Below are 16,465 nucleotides of genomic sequence, written 5' to 3' on the forward strand. Positions count from 1 at the left end.
AAGCAGCAACTTGGTCTTCTTTGCATACATTTATTAAATTTTACTATTTTGATGTATTTGCTTCTTCTGAAGCAGTCTTTGGTAGAAAAGTTCTTCAGGCAGTGGTTTTAGTTTGATTCTTCTGCTTATGATTTATGTTTTTTTCTTGAAATTTATCTGAAATTTATTAGAAAGACTTATTTTATTTTTTTGTGAATTTAATTTTTTCAGCGGAAGTAACTGTTTTTATTTTATCCTCTCTTTCTAGTGACTCTTCTGTGGTCTCCCACATCGTGGGTATTTCTATCCCATATGTCACTAGCTCATGGACTCTTCAACAAAGTGGAATAGAGGAGCACCGAAACAAGCCAAAGGGTTAAAACTTGAAGTATTTATTAAGCAAACCGTTAAAACTTACAAAAAGGGTACATGGAACAAGTGCAAAAGGCTGACATGTTTCGGAAAAGACGCCGTACTCTAAGCCTTGTGTAAAAGATATTTAAACACAGACTGCATTAAAAACATTTCTCCAACATAGGTGTGTCCGGTCCACGGCGTCATCCTTACTTGTGGGATATTCTCTTCCCCAACAGGAAATGGCAAAGAGCCCAGCAAAGCTGGTCACATGATCCCTCCTAGGCTCCGCCTACCCCAGTCATTCTCTTTGCCGTTGTACAGGCAACATCTCCACGGAGATGGCTTAGAGTTTTTTTAGTGTTTAACTGTAGTTTTTATTATTCAATCAAGAGTTTGTTATTTTGAAATAGTGCTGGTATGTACTATTTACTCAGAAACAGAAAAGAGATGAAGATTTCTGTTTGTATGAGGAAAATGATTTTAGCAACCGTTACTAAAATCCATGGCTGTTCCACACAGGACTGTTGAGAGCAATTAACTTCAGTTGGGGGAACAGTGAGCAGTCTCTTGCTGCTTGAGGTATGACACATTCTAACAAGACGATGTAATGCTGGAAGCTGTCATTTTCCCTATGGGATCCGGTAAGCCATGTTTATTAAGATAGTAAATAAGGGCTTCACAAGGGCTTATTAAGACTGTAGACTTTTTCTGGGCTAAATCGATTCATTATTAACACATATTTAGCCTTGAGGAATCATTTAATCTGGGTATTTTGATAAGATTATATCGGCAGGCACTGTTTTAGACACCTTATTCTTTAGGGGCTTTCCCAAATCATAGGCAGAGCCTCATTTTCGCGCCGGTGTTGCGCACTTGTTTTTTGAGAGGCATGACATGCAGTCGCATGTGTGAGGAGCTCTGATACTTAGAAAAGACTTTCTGAAGGCGTCATTTGGTATCGTATTCCCCTTTGGGCTTGGTTGGGTCTCAGCAAAGCAGATACCAGGGACTGTAAAGGGGTTAAAGTTAAAAACGGCTCCGGTTCCGTTATTTTAAGGGTTAAAGCTTCCAAATTTGGTGTGCAATACTTTTAAGGCTTTAAGACACTGTGGTGAAATTTTGGTGAATTTTGAACAATTCCTTCATATTTTTTCGCAATTGCAGTAATAAAGTGTGTTCAGTTTAAAATTTAAAGTGACAGTAACGGTTTTATTTTAAAACGTTTTTTGTACTTTGTTATCAAGTTTATGCCTGTTTAACATGTCTGAACTACCAGATAGACTGTGTTCTGAATGTGGGGAAGCCAGAGTTCCTTCTCATTTAAATAAATGTGATTTATGTGACAATGACAATGATGCCCAAGATGATTCCTCAAGTGAGGGGAGTAAGCATGGTACTGCATCATTCCCTCCTTCGTCTACACGAGTCTTGCCCACTCAGGAGGCCCCTAGTACATCTAGCGCGCCAATACTCCTTACTATGCAACAATTAACGGCTGTAATGGATAATTCTGTCAAAAACATTTTAGCCAAAATGAACACTTATCAGCGTAAGCGCGACTGCTCTGTTTTAGATACTGAAGAGCATGACGACGCTGATAATAATGGTTCTGAAGGGCCCCTAAACCAGTCTGATGGGCCAGGGAGGTTTTGTCTGAGGGAGAAATTACTGATTCAGGGAACATTTCTCAACAAGCTGAACCTGATGTGATTACGTTTAAATTTAAGTTGGAACATCTCCGCATTCTGCTTAAGGAGGTATTATCCACTCTGGATGATTGTGACAAGTTGGTCATCCCAGAGAAACTATGTAAAATGGACAAGTTCCTAGAGGTCCCGGGGCTCCCAGAAGCTTTTCCTATACCCAAGCGGGTGGCGGACATTGTAAATAAAGAATGGGAAAGGCCCGGTATTCCTTTCGTCCCTCCCCCCATATTTAAAAAATTGTTTCCTATGGTCGACCCCAGAAAGGACTTATGGCAGACAGTCCCCAAGGTCGAGGGGAGCGGTTTCCACCTTAAACAAACGCACCACTATACCCATAGAAGATAGTTGTGCTTTCAAAGATCCTATGGATAAAAAATTAGAAGGTTTACTTAAAAAGATGTTTGTTCAGCAGGGTTACCTTCTACAACCAATTTCATGCATTGTCCCTGTCGCTACAGCCGCGTGTTTCTGGTTCGATGAGCTGGTAAAGGCGGTCGATAGTGATTCTCCTCCTTATGAGGAGATTATGGACAGAATCAATGCTCTCAAATTGGCTAATTCTTTCACCTTAGACGCCACTTTGCAATTGGCTAGGTTAGCGGCTAAGAACTCTGGGTTTGCTATTGTGGCGCGCAGAGCGCTTTGGTTGAAATCTTGGTCAGCTGATGCGTCTTCCAAGAACAAGCTACTTAACATTCCTTTCAAGGGGAAAACGCTGTTTGGCCCTGACTTGAAAGAGATTATCTCTGATATCACTGGGGGTAAGGGCCACGCCCTTCCTCAGGATCGGCCTTTCAAGGCAAAAAATAAACCTAATTTTCGTCCCTTTCGTAGAAACGGACCAGCCCAAAGTGCTACGTCCTCTAAGCAAGAGGGTAATTCTTCTCAAGCCAAGCCAGCTTGGAGACCAATGCAAGGCTGGAACAAGGGAAAGCAGGCCAAGAAACCTGCCACTGCTACCAAGACAGCATGAAATGTTGGCCCCCGATCCGGGACCGGATCTGGTGGGGGGCAGACTCTCTCTCTTCGCTCAGGCTTGGGCAAGAGATGTTCTGGATCCTTGGGCGCTAGAAATAGTCTCCCAAGGTTATTTTCTGGAGTTCAAGGGGCTTCCCCCAAGGGGGAGGTTCCACAGGTCTCAGTTGTCTTCAGACCACATAAAAAGACAGGCATTCTTACATTGTGTAGAAGACCTGTTAAAAATGGGAGTGATTCATCCTGTTCCATTAGGAGAACAAGGGATGGGGTTCTACTCCAATCTGTTCATAGTTCCCAAAAAAGAGGGAACGTTCAGACCAATCTTAGATCTCAAGATCTTAAACAAGTTTCTCAAGGTTCCATCGTTCAAGATGGAAACCATTCGAACAATTCTTCCTTCCATCCAGGAAGGTCAATTCATGACCACGGTGGATTTAAAGGATGCGTATCTACATATTCCTATCCACAAGGAACATCATCGGTTCCTAAGGTTCGCATTCCTGGACAAGCATTACCAGTTCGTGGCGCTTCCTTTCGGATTAGCCACTGCTCCAAGGATTTTCACAAAGGTACTAGGGTCCCTTCTAGCTGTGCTAAGACCAAGGGGCATTGCCGTAGTACCTTACTTGGACGACATTCTGATTCAAGCGTCGTCCCTTCCTCAAGCAAAGGCTCACACGGACATTGTCCTGGCCTTTCTCAGATCTCACGGATGGAAAGTGAACGTGGAAAAGAGTTCTCTATCTCCGTCAACAAGGGTTCCCTTCTTGGGAACAATAATAGACTCCTTAGAAATGAGGATTTTTCTGACAGAAGCCAGAAAAACAAAGCTTCTAGACTCTTGTCGGATACTTCATTCCGTTCCTCTTCCTTCCATAGCGCAGTGCATGGAAGTGATAGGTTTGATGGTAGCGGCAATGGACATAGTTCCTTTTGCGCGCATTCATCTAAGACCATTACAACTGTGCATGCTCAGTCAGTGGAATGGGGACTATACAGACTTGTCTCCGAAGATACAAGTAAATCAGAGGACCAGAGACTCACTCCGTTGGTGGCTGTCCCTGGACAACCTGTCACAAGGGATGACCTTCCGCAGACCAGAGTGGGTCATTGTCACGACCGACGCCAGTCTGATGGGCTGGGGCGCGGTCTGGGGATCCCTGAAAGCTCAGGGTCTTTGGTCTCGGGAAGAATCTCTTCTACCGATAAATATTCTGGAACTGAGAGCGATATTCAATGCTCTCAAAGCTTGGCCTCAGCTAGCGAGGGCCAAGTTCATACGGTTTCAATCAGACAACATGACAACTGTTGCGTACATCAACCATCAGGGGGGGAACAAGGAGTTCCCTAGCGATGGAAGAAGTGACCAAAATCATTCTATGGGCGGAGTCTCACTCCTGCCACCTGTCTGCTATCCACATCCCAGGAGTGGAAAATTGGGAAGCGGATTTTCTGAGTCGTCAGACATTGCATCCGGGGGAGTGGGAACTCCATCCGGAAATCTTTGCCCAAGTCACTCAACTGTGGGGCATTCCAGACATGGATCTGATGGCCTCTCGTCAGAACTTCAAAGTTCCTTGCTACGGGTCCAGATCCAGGGATCCCAAGGCGGCTCTAGTGGATGCACTAGTAGCACCTTGGACCTTCAAACTAGCTTATGTGTTCCCGCCGTTTCCTCTCATCCCCAGGCTGGTAGCCAGGATCAATCAGGAGAGGGCGTCGGTGATCTTGATAGCTCCTGCGTGGCCACGCAGGACTTGGTATGCAGATCTGGTGAATATGTCATCGGCTCCACCATGGAAGCTACCTTTGAGACGAGACCTTCTTGTTCAGGGTCCGTTCGAACATCCGAATCTGGTCTCACTCCAGCTGACTGCTTGGAGATTGAACGCTTGATCTTATCGAAGCGAGGGTTCTCAGATTCTGTTATCGATACTCTTGTTCAGGCCAGAAAGCCTGTAACTAGAAAGATTTACCACAAAATTTGGAAAAAATATATCTGTTGGTGTGAATCTAAAGGATTCCCTTGGGACAAGGTTAAGATTCCTAAGATTCTATCCTTCCTTCAAGAAGGATTGGAAAAAGGATTATCTGCAAGTTCCCTGAAGGGACAGATTTCTGCCTTGTCTGTGTTACTTCACAAAAAGCTGGCAGCTGTGCCAGATGTTCAAGCCTTTGTTCAGGCTCTGGTCAGAATCAAGCCTGTTTACAAACCTTTGACTCCTCCTTGGAGTCTCAACTTAGTTCTTTCAGTTCTTCAGGGGGTTCCGTTTGAACCCTTACATTCCGTTGATATTAAGTTATTATCTTGGAAAGTTTTGTTTTTGGTTGCAATTTCTTCTGCTCGAAGAGTTTCAGAATTATCTGCTCTGCAGTGTTCTCCTCCTTATCTGGTGTTCCATGCAGATAAGGTGGTTTTACGTACTAAACCTGGTTTTCTTCCAAAAGTTGTTTCTAACAAAAACATTAACCAGGAGATTATCGTACCTTCTCTGTGTCCGAAACCAGTTTCGAAGAAGGAACGTTTGTTGCACAATTTGGATGTTGTTCGCGCTCTAAAATTCTATTTAGATGCTACAAAGGATTTTAGACAAACATCTTCCTTGTTTGTTGTTTATTCCGGTAAAAGGAGAGGTCAAAAAGCAACTTCTACCTCTCTCTCTTTTTGGATTAAAAGCATCATCAGATTGGCTTACGAGACTGCCGGACGGCAGCCTCCCGAAAGAATCACAGCTCATTCCACTAGGGCTGTGGCTTCCACATGGGCCTTCAAGAACGAGGCTTCTGTTGATCAGATATGTAGGGCAGCGACTTGGTCTTCACTGCACACTTTTACCAAATTTTACAAGTTTGATACTTTTGCTTCTTCTGAGGCTATTTTTGGGAGAAAGGTTTTGCAAGCCGTGGTGCCTTCCATTTAGGTGACCTGATTTGCTCCCTCCCTTCATCCGTGTCCTAAAGCTTTGGTATTGGTTCCCACAAGTAAGGATGACGCCGTGGACCGGACACACCTATGTTGGAGAAAACAGAATTTATGTTTACCTGATAAATTACTTTCTCCAACGGTGTGTCCGGTCCACGGCCCGCCCTGGTTTTTTAATCAGGTCTGATAATTTATTTTCTTTAACTACAGTCACCACGGTATCATATGGTTTCTCCTATGCAAATATTCCTCCTTAACGTCGGTCGAATGACTGGGGTAGGCGGAGCCTAGGAGGGATCATGTGACCAGCTTTGCTGGGCTCTTTGCCATTTCCTGTTGGGGAAGAGAATATCCCACAAGTAAGGATGACGCCGTGGACCGGACACACCGTTGGAGAAAGTAATTTATCAGGTAAACATAAATTCTGTTTTCATAGAGTGCTGATTGGACAAGAGGTACACACCTCCACTAGTAAGAACCTATCAGTAGACCCTGTGAGCATGGACTCCTCCCCTAAGGAAGCACTCTACAGTGTGTGTGTAAATGACGTAAGTTTAGACCTCCCCCACTGTGCTTCCTAAATACCTTAAGTCAAGTCATAAGTTCCTATGAGTAATGCTGCAATATGTGGAGAGCATACTTCGTACATTACATCAAAAAATTATTTGTGCGGTCATGTCCGCTGCCAAACAATGTAGAGTGCTGTGAACCTTATAGGAGTCAACGCTGTTACACTTAATCACGCCTGTTGTGAAACTATATTATGACACTACATGTACTCAATTGTAATTCCCGTAAATTTACGGTAAGTTAATCCTAAATTATGTGTGTCATTATTGCATAAGTGCCACAACTATTTTGATGAGGACTGTCCCTGGGAAGGGATTGAAATAGAGCATTAGCCCTGTCTGTAGCAGCTATTGTGAACTATGAAATATCCTAATAGAAATATACAGATAAAGCTAATAGGGCAAACATACTAAGTTGGGTTGAACAAGATTAGGACACGAAACGACCCTAAATATCCAAAGGTGGGGGGGTAGGGGGGGAGTGGTAAATGGATAATATATGACGCTGTTGATAAGCAGTCTGAGTAGAACTTTTAATATGTAGTGTATTAACACCATTAGTACATACTAAGAGTAATCTAGATGTTTACCTATATAATGATAAATGATAGTGTGGTCGATTAACTAACCCTCCGTCCTGCTAGGTATGTTATTATGTGCTCCAAATTGGAAATTTTGTCCACAGATCCTACTTCCAACTGGACCACATAAGCTGACTTTGTGTATCTTAAGTGGGAATTAGTGGAAATGTGTGGCCAGGGCCAAGCATGCCACACTATGATCAGTGTAATAGCTTAAACAAAGTCTGTCAGGTGCAAATGAACAATGTCTAGGGACACTGGTTATGCGTACAGGCTGATGGACCAAATCTCCACCATACATTACCAAAAGTTAACTTTATTACCAAAAATTTATAAGGTCAAACTCAGAGTTGAGACCCTCTGGCAACCTGGTCCATAGCCTGAATATCTAGAAGGCCTCTTGCTCTGCCAGTTTCCTAGACCTATTGTCCCCTGATTTCACTTGTAGGACCCTCTCTATCACATTCCATTTCAAGATACTCACGTCTTTGAAGTGAAGTCTTGAGAAGTGATTGAGTGGTGTGGTTAGGGTACCTGCCCTGATATCTGCTAAATGTTCTTTAATTCTGACCTGAGCCTCCCTTGTGGAGAGACCCACATATTGGAGTCCACAGTGGATGCAGGATATTACATAGACAATGTGAGCTGAGCGACAGTTCAGGCAGGATTTGATCTGGAATGTCTCTCCTGTAACCAACGAACTAAAATTGGCACCTATTTGTGCCTTCGCACAGGTCACACACATCAGATGGTTACAATTGTACATTCCATTCAATCTTAGCCAGGAAGAACTATCCTCTATATTTTTCCTCAATCTGGTAAGGGCAACTATGTTTCCTACCGTTCTCCTCCTCCTATACGCAAACCTTATGCCCCCTTCCACTACTTTTTGAAGGCCATCATCAGCTGCAATCAAGGGGTAGTGTTTCCTGATTATTCCACAAATCTGCGAGTACTGTTGGGAATACTCTGTAATGAATACCACCTTGTCACTAGTCTTATCTTTTTTCATATTGATTGGACTTTTGGTATTTGCCAATAATTTTTTCCTATCTAGTGTTTATACTACTTTCCTAGCCTTTAGAATGGAGGACAACAGGTACCCTCTCTCCTTCAGCCTCTCAGTTAGGTCATCTGCTTGTTTTTCATATTCAGCCTCATTTGTACAATTCCTCTTCAGGCGTATGAATTGACATTTCGCCACACCTTGAAACACCCTTTTTTGGGTGGCAACTGGAGGCATGTAGGAGAGAGTTACCCAAAATCGTTTTGCGGAAACTTCAGTCTCTATAGTGTGTTCTGGGGTGACCCTGAGTGTTAGGTCTAAAAAATCAATCTTTGTTTTATGTGACTCAGAAGTAAAGCTTATGCCTGCATCATTGGCATTCAAATATTCCACAAATCTGGTCAAGGCCCCCTCCATGCCCTTCCAAATGAAGAGCAGGTCATCAATAAAACGTTTGTACCAAAGAATATCCTGTCTAAAGGGGTTTTCCACCCCATAGACGTGGGACAGCTCCCACCAACCCATAAACAGGTTGGCATAGGAGGGGGCAAATTTCGCCCTCATTGCTATCCCATGCCTCTGGAGGTAAAACTCCCCATTAAATTCAAAATAATTGTGAGTTTGCAGAAATTTAGTGATCCCAATCACATACTCCACAAAATCCCCATCCTCTGCATACTTTCTATCCAGAATCAATGTCACTGCCTCCAAACCCTTCTCATTGGGTATTGTGGAGTACAGTGAACGGACATCCAGAGTGAGCCACCTGTATTCTTGTTTCCAGGTCATATCTGTTAACAAGTTTAGAAGATGCTTGGTATCTGACAGGTAGCTCCAAAGATCACCCACCAAAGGCTGGAGTAAAGCATCCAGCCATTTGGATAAATGCTCCAAAAGGGACCCAATTCCACTCACTATTGGCCTCCCCTGTATATTCTGCAAAGATTTATGGACTTTGGGGAGATGATTAAATGTGGGAATAGTTGGATTCTCCACTAGTAGATACAATTTAGTATCTTGATCTATAACTCCGAATTCAACCCCATCATCTACAAGGGGGGCCAATTGTCGCTGGAAAGTTCTAGTGGGGTCACTATTCAACAATGTGTAATCCTCTTCATTTCTCAGCTGTCGGTGTGCTTCTTTTATGAAGTCTGCCTTATCATGGAGTCTTGCCAATGTAGAAAGAAAACATAATTTATGTAAGAACTTGCCTGATAAATACATTTCTTTCATATTGGCAAGAGTCCAGGAGGCCCACCCTTTTTTATAGTGGTTGCAATATTTGTATAAAAAGCACAATTTTATTTCCGGTTCCTCTTTTTGTATGCTTTTTTACTCCTTACACCCCACTTCTTGGTTATTCGTTAAACTGAATTGTGGGTGTGGTGAGGGGGTGTATTTATAGGCATTTTGATGTTTGGGAAACTTTGCCCCTCCTGGTAGGATTGTATATCCCATGTGTCACTAGCTCATGGACTCTTGTCAATATGAAATTTATCAGGTAAGTTCTTACATAAATTATGTTTTTCAGCAGCCATTTTAAAGGCCACCAGCCAGCAGAAAAATATTAAATCCAGCAATGTAAAAGAATTCAAATAAATGCCCAATTTTCATTAACTCCATCACTGCAGATTGTAAAGGGCATCTGTATTGTGACTCTCATCTGTTTAATTTAAATATTCCGAAATATTAATACAGAGATATACATTATGCATATTACAGCTTATCTTGTACTAATGTTGGGGGGGGGTGAAGTAAGTGCGCTAAGAGAGCTAAAGGTATCAGAAAAAGTATAATTTCTTCTTAGTGGTCATTCGTGTTAAATTTAAAAGAGAATTATTATTTTCTCTTTTAAATTTAACACGAATGACCACTAAGAAGAAATTTTACTTTTTCTGATACCTTTAGCTCTCTTAGCGCACTTACTTCACCCCTCCCCCCCCCCCCAACATTAAAACTACACTGAGAAGAACGAAGGATCTTTTCATTCTGTAAGTTGTGTGGTATCCTTCTTATACCAGCGCTCTACTGTCACCCCACAGACTACAAATAGCTTATCTTGTACCAAAGCTGTAGTATCCATTTTAATGTTCTGTGCTTACGTGATGGCATACAGAAATGTTTGATTATTTGATACTTTTGTTCTTTTACATTTTTCTCTCTCTTTCCATCTAGATAATTCTGCAAATGTTGTGATTGAAGGAGTTCTTAATGGGATATTTTACCCCCATCTCCAGACCAGTTAGAGTTTGTACAAGCTTCTCCAGTCCTGAGACTTTAAACACTCTGACGTTAAAATTCACAAGGGAGTAGCCAAGTCTTTGCTGTTTACTTTTATAAAGACTTCTAACAATGGAACAAAGGGAGGGAAAACATACCACTATATGGACAATGTTTTTACTAAAAAGTATGAAATCGCACTCGGCCTATCATATTTTGTAACAGAACACATTTTAACTAAATCCAAAAGATCTGTTTTTCAAAGCCGTAGCTCTGGATGTTCTATTAAACAAATGAATGTCATTAAAATCTATGTCTCTTAGCTATGTAAACTGCAGATTGAAGAGGATCTCTTGTGCAGTGTTTCTGTGAGTGTTGTATTTTTTAGCGTACTACTTGCTAATAGTATTGTGTGCTATTCTTACCTATACGCAACTGAATAACAGATAGGTATTTTTTCATTTGACATGCAAGTTGCATGCTGCTACTAACATTGGGTTTAAAGTGGTGAGGTATAGGTTCTGGCTATATCCACACAATTGCCATCTTTATAGCTTAGCAATAAAGGGAAAAATAATAAAGAAGGACCCAGTCAGGGAAAACAGGGAAGTTATTGTGGGCAGTGTCAATAGATGACCTGCTCATGTTACAGCTCAAGTTTCTAGAATATATTACGTTTATCAGAAACAATATCTTCTGAATGCTGCTTTTTTTAGTATGTGGGTTACAGAATATGTTAATAGTATTAACACTACTGATTATGCATGACTTTTATCATTTAACATGCTAGTATCTTGATGTATTTATTAACATTTGCAGAATTATGCAATGTGTCAGCATTTAGCATTACTAGTTTGATGCAAAAAAGAATTGACTATAATTTATATGTATTAAAAACTGATGTTATGAATAAACTTGAATGTTTATATTATGTATGGTGTTCTATGATTTTGTATTTGTTTTTTTTATTATGCAAACAAAACACTGAACAGCAAGTAAAACCTATATTGCTTAATGTTTTGCTGTAAAATAAATAATATAGTATATATATATTTCTTTCATACAGTTGGTGTGAGTCCATGATCCAATACTCTTGTAAATTACTCTTCTCTACCACTCGGAGGAGTCAAAGTATCCCAAACCCCAAAAAAGGTATCAGAGTGGGTTTAGGACTCTGTTGTATATGTCAGCTATTTTTAATTCTTTTTTTAAGATAATAGATATCAGATGTAATATCTCCATGGGGTACATTATAGGGCTATATTGTGCATTTACTATAGGCATTATCCGTTCCATTCAGAATTTGTGGTACCTATACAGTCAAAAGATATGCACCTTATCTGTTTTTCATGTCAAATTATCCTATACATGCAATATACGTCTATAACCACAGGGCAGACTACGATTGGTGGGACATTTGTCTAATATTCATAGATAGAATTATGAGATAAGATTATCTATACTTGCTATGCAGATATACTCCTTGGGATTTTTGACAATCTTTAAATTCTGCTTGGTGTTTCAAGCTAGATGTTTTTAGGTTCTCATTGGAAAGCATTCCTTAGGGGAACATAGTTTGTAACCTGAAGATCAACTTGCTTTCAGTTCTCAGGAGAGCAGTTTCAATATCACCACCACGTATACCTAGTCTTACTTTTTGTAAGACCCAGGCTGTCAGGTCCGGTCTGCCATTGTGGTATTCTAAGAAGTGTCTAGCCACTGTTTTTAGTTTTTTTTATCTTTTTCTTGATCTTTTTTGGCATTTTTTTGTTGAAATCACTTTTATTAGCATATGTTATATAGTACAGTCTTACATAGTGCATACCAAGATGATGTTACAAATATTTCAGTAGCTAATACAGTAATTATTTTCATGTATAACTTATAATTCTTGGAATTAAAAAGGAAAAGAAGAAGACAACGAAAAAGAAAACAGTTACATCTGTTACATTTGACTTTTTCATAGAGCTATATTTGCTCACACCTCGGGAGTTATAACACTTTATTTAATGGAGAATTTAAGGATTTAGATTAGTAATATAATATGGGGGATAGACTTGATTTATATTTTAGCCATTTCTATTTCTAGCTTCTGTGTACATGATCCAGGGTTCCCAAAGGTCAATAAACTGTTCTCTAGTGGACATTAAGTCCGCAGTTGAACTAGACATCCTTTACAAGTAGTCTATTTTCTCCTCTACTAAGTTGAAACCTGGAGGTGCTGTCTTCCAGAATCTAGCAATGATCAACCTTACTGCTGTACATGCTAAAGCTATCAGTTTGTTTTGATGTGAATCCCTTTATCGGGAAATGTAGAAGTGCTTGTTCAGGTAGAATATCTACTTCTTACTCAAATATTTTACTTAATAAGGAGGCTGTATTTTTCCAGTATGGTTGGATTTTGTTGCAGTGCCAGCACATATGAGAGTAGTTACCCTCTTTCCCCACATCCTCTTAAGCAAAGGTTGTTATTTATACCTCCAATCTTGCAGAGTTTAGATGGGTAAAGGTAACATCTGAATAATGATTTAAGATAGTTTTCGTGCAGTGAGGAGTTAAATGAGAAGGAAGTGCCTCGTTTCAATGTTTGAAGCCAGAGTTGAATTGGCCATTCTTTCCCTAATTTGCTTTCCCATTTATGCATCAGGGATGTTTTAGTGTTAGGGTCAAATATGTTAAACACAGGATATAGGCGAGCTATCGAACCTTTTAGTCTATTTTTTGCTAAGCAAATAATTTCAAAGGAGGTGAGATTATGTAGAGGTGTATTTCCTATAGTCTCTAGCACTTTGGATCTTAATTGTAGATAGTGGAACCAGGTATGTCTGTCAGTTGGGTCTAAGTCATTGAATTGCTGGTTTGTTAGAAATTTCCCATTAACCAGGGTGTCTGCTATTTTGTACAGGTCTCAATTTGCCCATTTGCTTTGTACAATTTTATCTATCGAAGTATTAAGATCTATTATTGGGGCAGCTACTGAAATGGTGTTTAATAAAGGAAATTTTAGTGTAGTTTTGTCCCATATAAATAACGTGTGAGAAATTGCTATGAAATTTTTCCATAGTGGAGGTCTGTTCATTTTAGGGGTCCACAGTAGTTTAGCAATATCATCTACTCCAATGAAGTCATCCTCTAAGTGTATCCATTGTATGTCACTAGTGGCGTTATGCCACAGTGCAGTGTGTGCCATTCTTGCTGCTTTTTTTTGGCATTTTTAATGTTGCTCATGTGTTCAACTAGTCTCACTCTGAGTTCTCTTGTGGACATCCCCACATATATCTTTTTTTTTGCATGAGCATTCCAGGCAGTATATAATATTGTTGCTTCTGCAATTGTATAGTTCCATCATTTGTATCTTGCCATTTGGAAATATCTCGACCTCGTGATGTTTTTCATATATAGGGGAAGGTACATTTCAAGGTATCTTCCTTTTGACAGCTCTTTGACAAAATGGCTACATACAATTTTGTCCCTGATATTAGATGCTCGTCTCCAACTGATGGCTACCTTATTACCCACACAATTAGCCATGTCATGGTTTGTATGTAAAATATGCACGTCTATTGAGTATTGCAGTGATGTCTCAATGTGCATCATTGAAAGTACTGATGAATCTTACTCTTGTATCAATATGGTTTGGGTTTTTTAGTTTTTTTTTAAATATTTTTATTGAGGTTTTTGGTTTGAACAATAAACAGCATTGATCATATGTCCATATACAGTAGGAGCGAATGTAAAAAGACCTTTTTTACATGCACATTTTATCTGATAACCAATTTACCTGGAAACTTAGTAAGGGATATAATATTATTAGAGTAATATAGTGAGTAGAGGGCTAAAGGAAATAGTTCTTAAAGTAAAAGTCCAGGTATTACTCTTGTGGGAACCTTTGAATAGATAAATTTAACTTTGACACTCTTAAAAGTCGTCAAGCAATCAAATATTTACAACAAGTAAGTATGTGTAAAGACATATTAATATGAAACCTTATTTTAAATAAGGTTGCATGATCTCCTACACAACACCGGGTCATTTGTGTACCAAAAAATAAAAAGAAGCAGTATGGTATAAGGGAGGGTCTTGATCGATACATATGAACACTCCTAGACCAATTATAAGGATCATTTAGCAGCTGATAAGGTTAATAATATAATGTATCAGAAACTTGCGTTCATATAGCATTTGAAGGGAACCCCTACTATCTCCTATCAGGTAAGGGAATAGTAGAACTCCTGAACTCCAGTGCAGACAGGTAAATGTAACATGTACTTGAGATGCATAGGATATATAATGAATTTTGTACTTATAGGGAATTATGAATAAAATACATAGATAAGGCTAGTGGTTATATAGAGAGTAGGAGAACCTAGTTTGTATATGTAGAGGATAGTAGGGTAATGAAATTTCTAGGGCTTATAAAGGTGATTACTGAAGATGGGAAATAAAATTGTGAGCACCATTGGTAAATCTGCCCCTCAAGGTGGTACTATCTGGGAATAACATAAAGGCGTGGAGGAGGTGAGTTGGTGAAATATATGGAAAAAACAGCGGACAAAAGCCGCTCTTGTGATAAGGATTAGATACAGCCTGATTCTATGAGATGTTTAAGTGTTGATAGAGGAGTTTAGCGGGTATTGAGATATATATACATAATCAGAGGAGGGATATTGTACAGTATTAAAGGGTAGATAATTGTGACTTAAAGAGGAGACGTATTAGGGGTTTATATGATCTGGCAACTATAAGTTTGCTATCAGTTTGAATGTCTCTCTAAAAATAACCTAGGATATAGGTGGGCACGGATAAGGGCTCTTGTGTCTCCTTTCCTGATGGTCTGTGTGGAGCAAGGAACTAAATCCAAAAGATAAAAAATGGGCTGCAGTTTACAGTTGTGATAGAGTCCAAAATAATCAGGGACAGTGGTAGTCTATATCTCAAAACACTAGATTGTGTGTTGCAGGAGTATGGGGAACTGGGAGTCATGGCTGGCCTTGCTGGGTGCATTACTTACATCTACGTTGTGTGACTGAATATGAGTATGTCTCGAGCTGGAATAGTTTTATTAAAACTGGTAAGCATGTGAATATTTGTTGTCCCTGAATACATTGTTATTCTATCTAGGTATCCTGCTATTATTAAGGCTTATAATAGTCATATGGAGTCCATTAATAGCCCTATATATGGGCAGCTTTACTAAAGAAATATGGGGCTGTATGTCACATATAAATTCAAACATATTAAGTAGATTCACCTAGTAGATAAATGGCGCTGTAAAGGAAACATTGCTAACGTAGCATATAGAATATAATCTGAGGTCAGTTACTTAGATTCGGCTCATGACACAGCTCTATATTGTATGGGCTTTACAACATCATTAACATCTAATAAATCTTATACTACCCATTACTTGGAAGCAACTTAAACATTAAACATGTGAACAAACATATGCTGAAACGTAGTGCCATATGTAGCATGGGAGAAAGCTCACTCTAGACTTGCAGCCAGTCTGTATGTAACAGTGTGCATCTCGGTCACTGCATGTGATGGGATCGGAGCCCAAAGACCACAATCCTTGTAGATCACTTTATTCATAGGGAAACAGCGGCCACATCGTCCAGATTCTACCCTCCCGCTCCATGTGTCTCTTGTGAGAGATGTAAAAAGGTCCCTGCACTCCCTCAGTTGATATTTGGATATGTTTTTGAAGAATGGGATAGTATATAGGAGATAATGGGATAGTATATAGGAGTACCATAAGAGCTTCAGCAGTTAGCGTCCGACCATGGCTGTGGCTTAGACACGCCCCATGTTGTTTATTTTTTGGTTGCAGTAGTTCATCCCTGTTCATGTGTAGGGCTCTATGGTATGCCTATTTCAGTACCCTATTGGGGTATTTCCTATCCTTCAATCATTGTTGTAACATCTTTGCTTGATTTTTAAATGACCTTATATCTGAGCAATTTCTGCGAAGTCTCAAAAATTCCCCGTATGGGATGGCACTCTTAGTTGCCACATGATGTGCACTATCATAAATGAGGATAGAATTTGTCGCTGTTTCTTTACGATACAAGTCAGTTTTTACTTTCCCAAACATGTCACGTGATATTGTTAAATCCTTCACTCTGATATTATCAATATCCATG

General features: G+C 39.9%; 1 protein-coding gene across 1 annotated transcript in view; it reads left to right on the forward strand.

Moving 5' to 3' along the window:
- Positions 1 to 11,253, forward strand: part of SNX24 (sorting nexin 24) — a 569,481-nt gene extending 558,228 nt beyond the window's left edge. Inside the window, exon 7 of the mRNA XM_053701609.1 lies at positions 10,278 to 11,253. Within this exon, the coding sequence (XP_053557584.1) occupies positions 10,278 to 10,348 (71 nt within the window). The 3' untranslated portion in view covers positions 10,349 to 11,253. The remainder of the gene's footprint in view (positions 1 to 10,277) is intronic.
- The last annotated feature ends 5,212 nt before the right edge of the window (positions 11,254 to 16,465 follow it).

The sequence above is a fragment of the Bombina bombina genome, chromosome 2, assembly GCF_027579735.1.
Source record: "Bombina bombina isolate aBomBom1 chromosome 2, aBomBom1.pri, whole genome shotgun sequence".
NCBI lineage: Eukaryota > Metazoa > Chordata > Amphibia > Anura > Bombinatoridae > Bombina > Bombina bombina.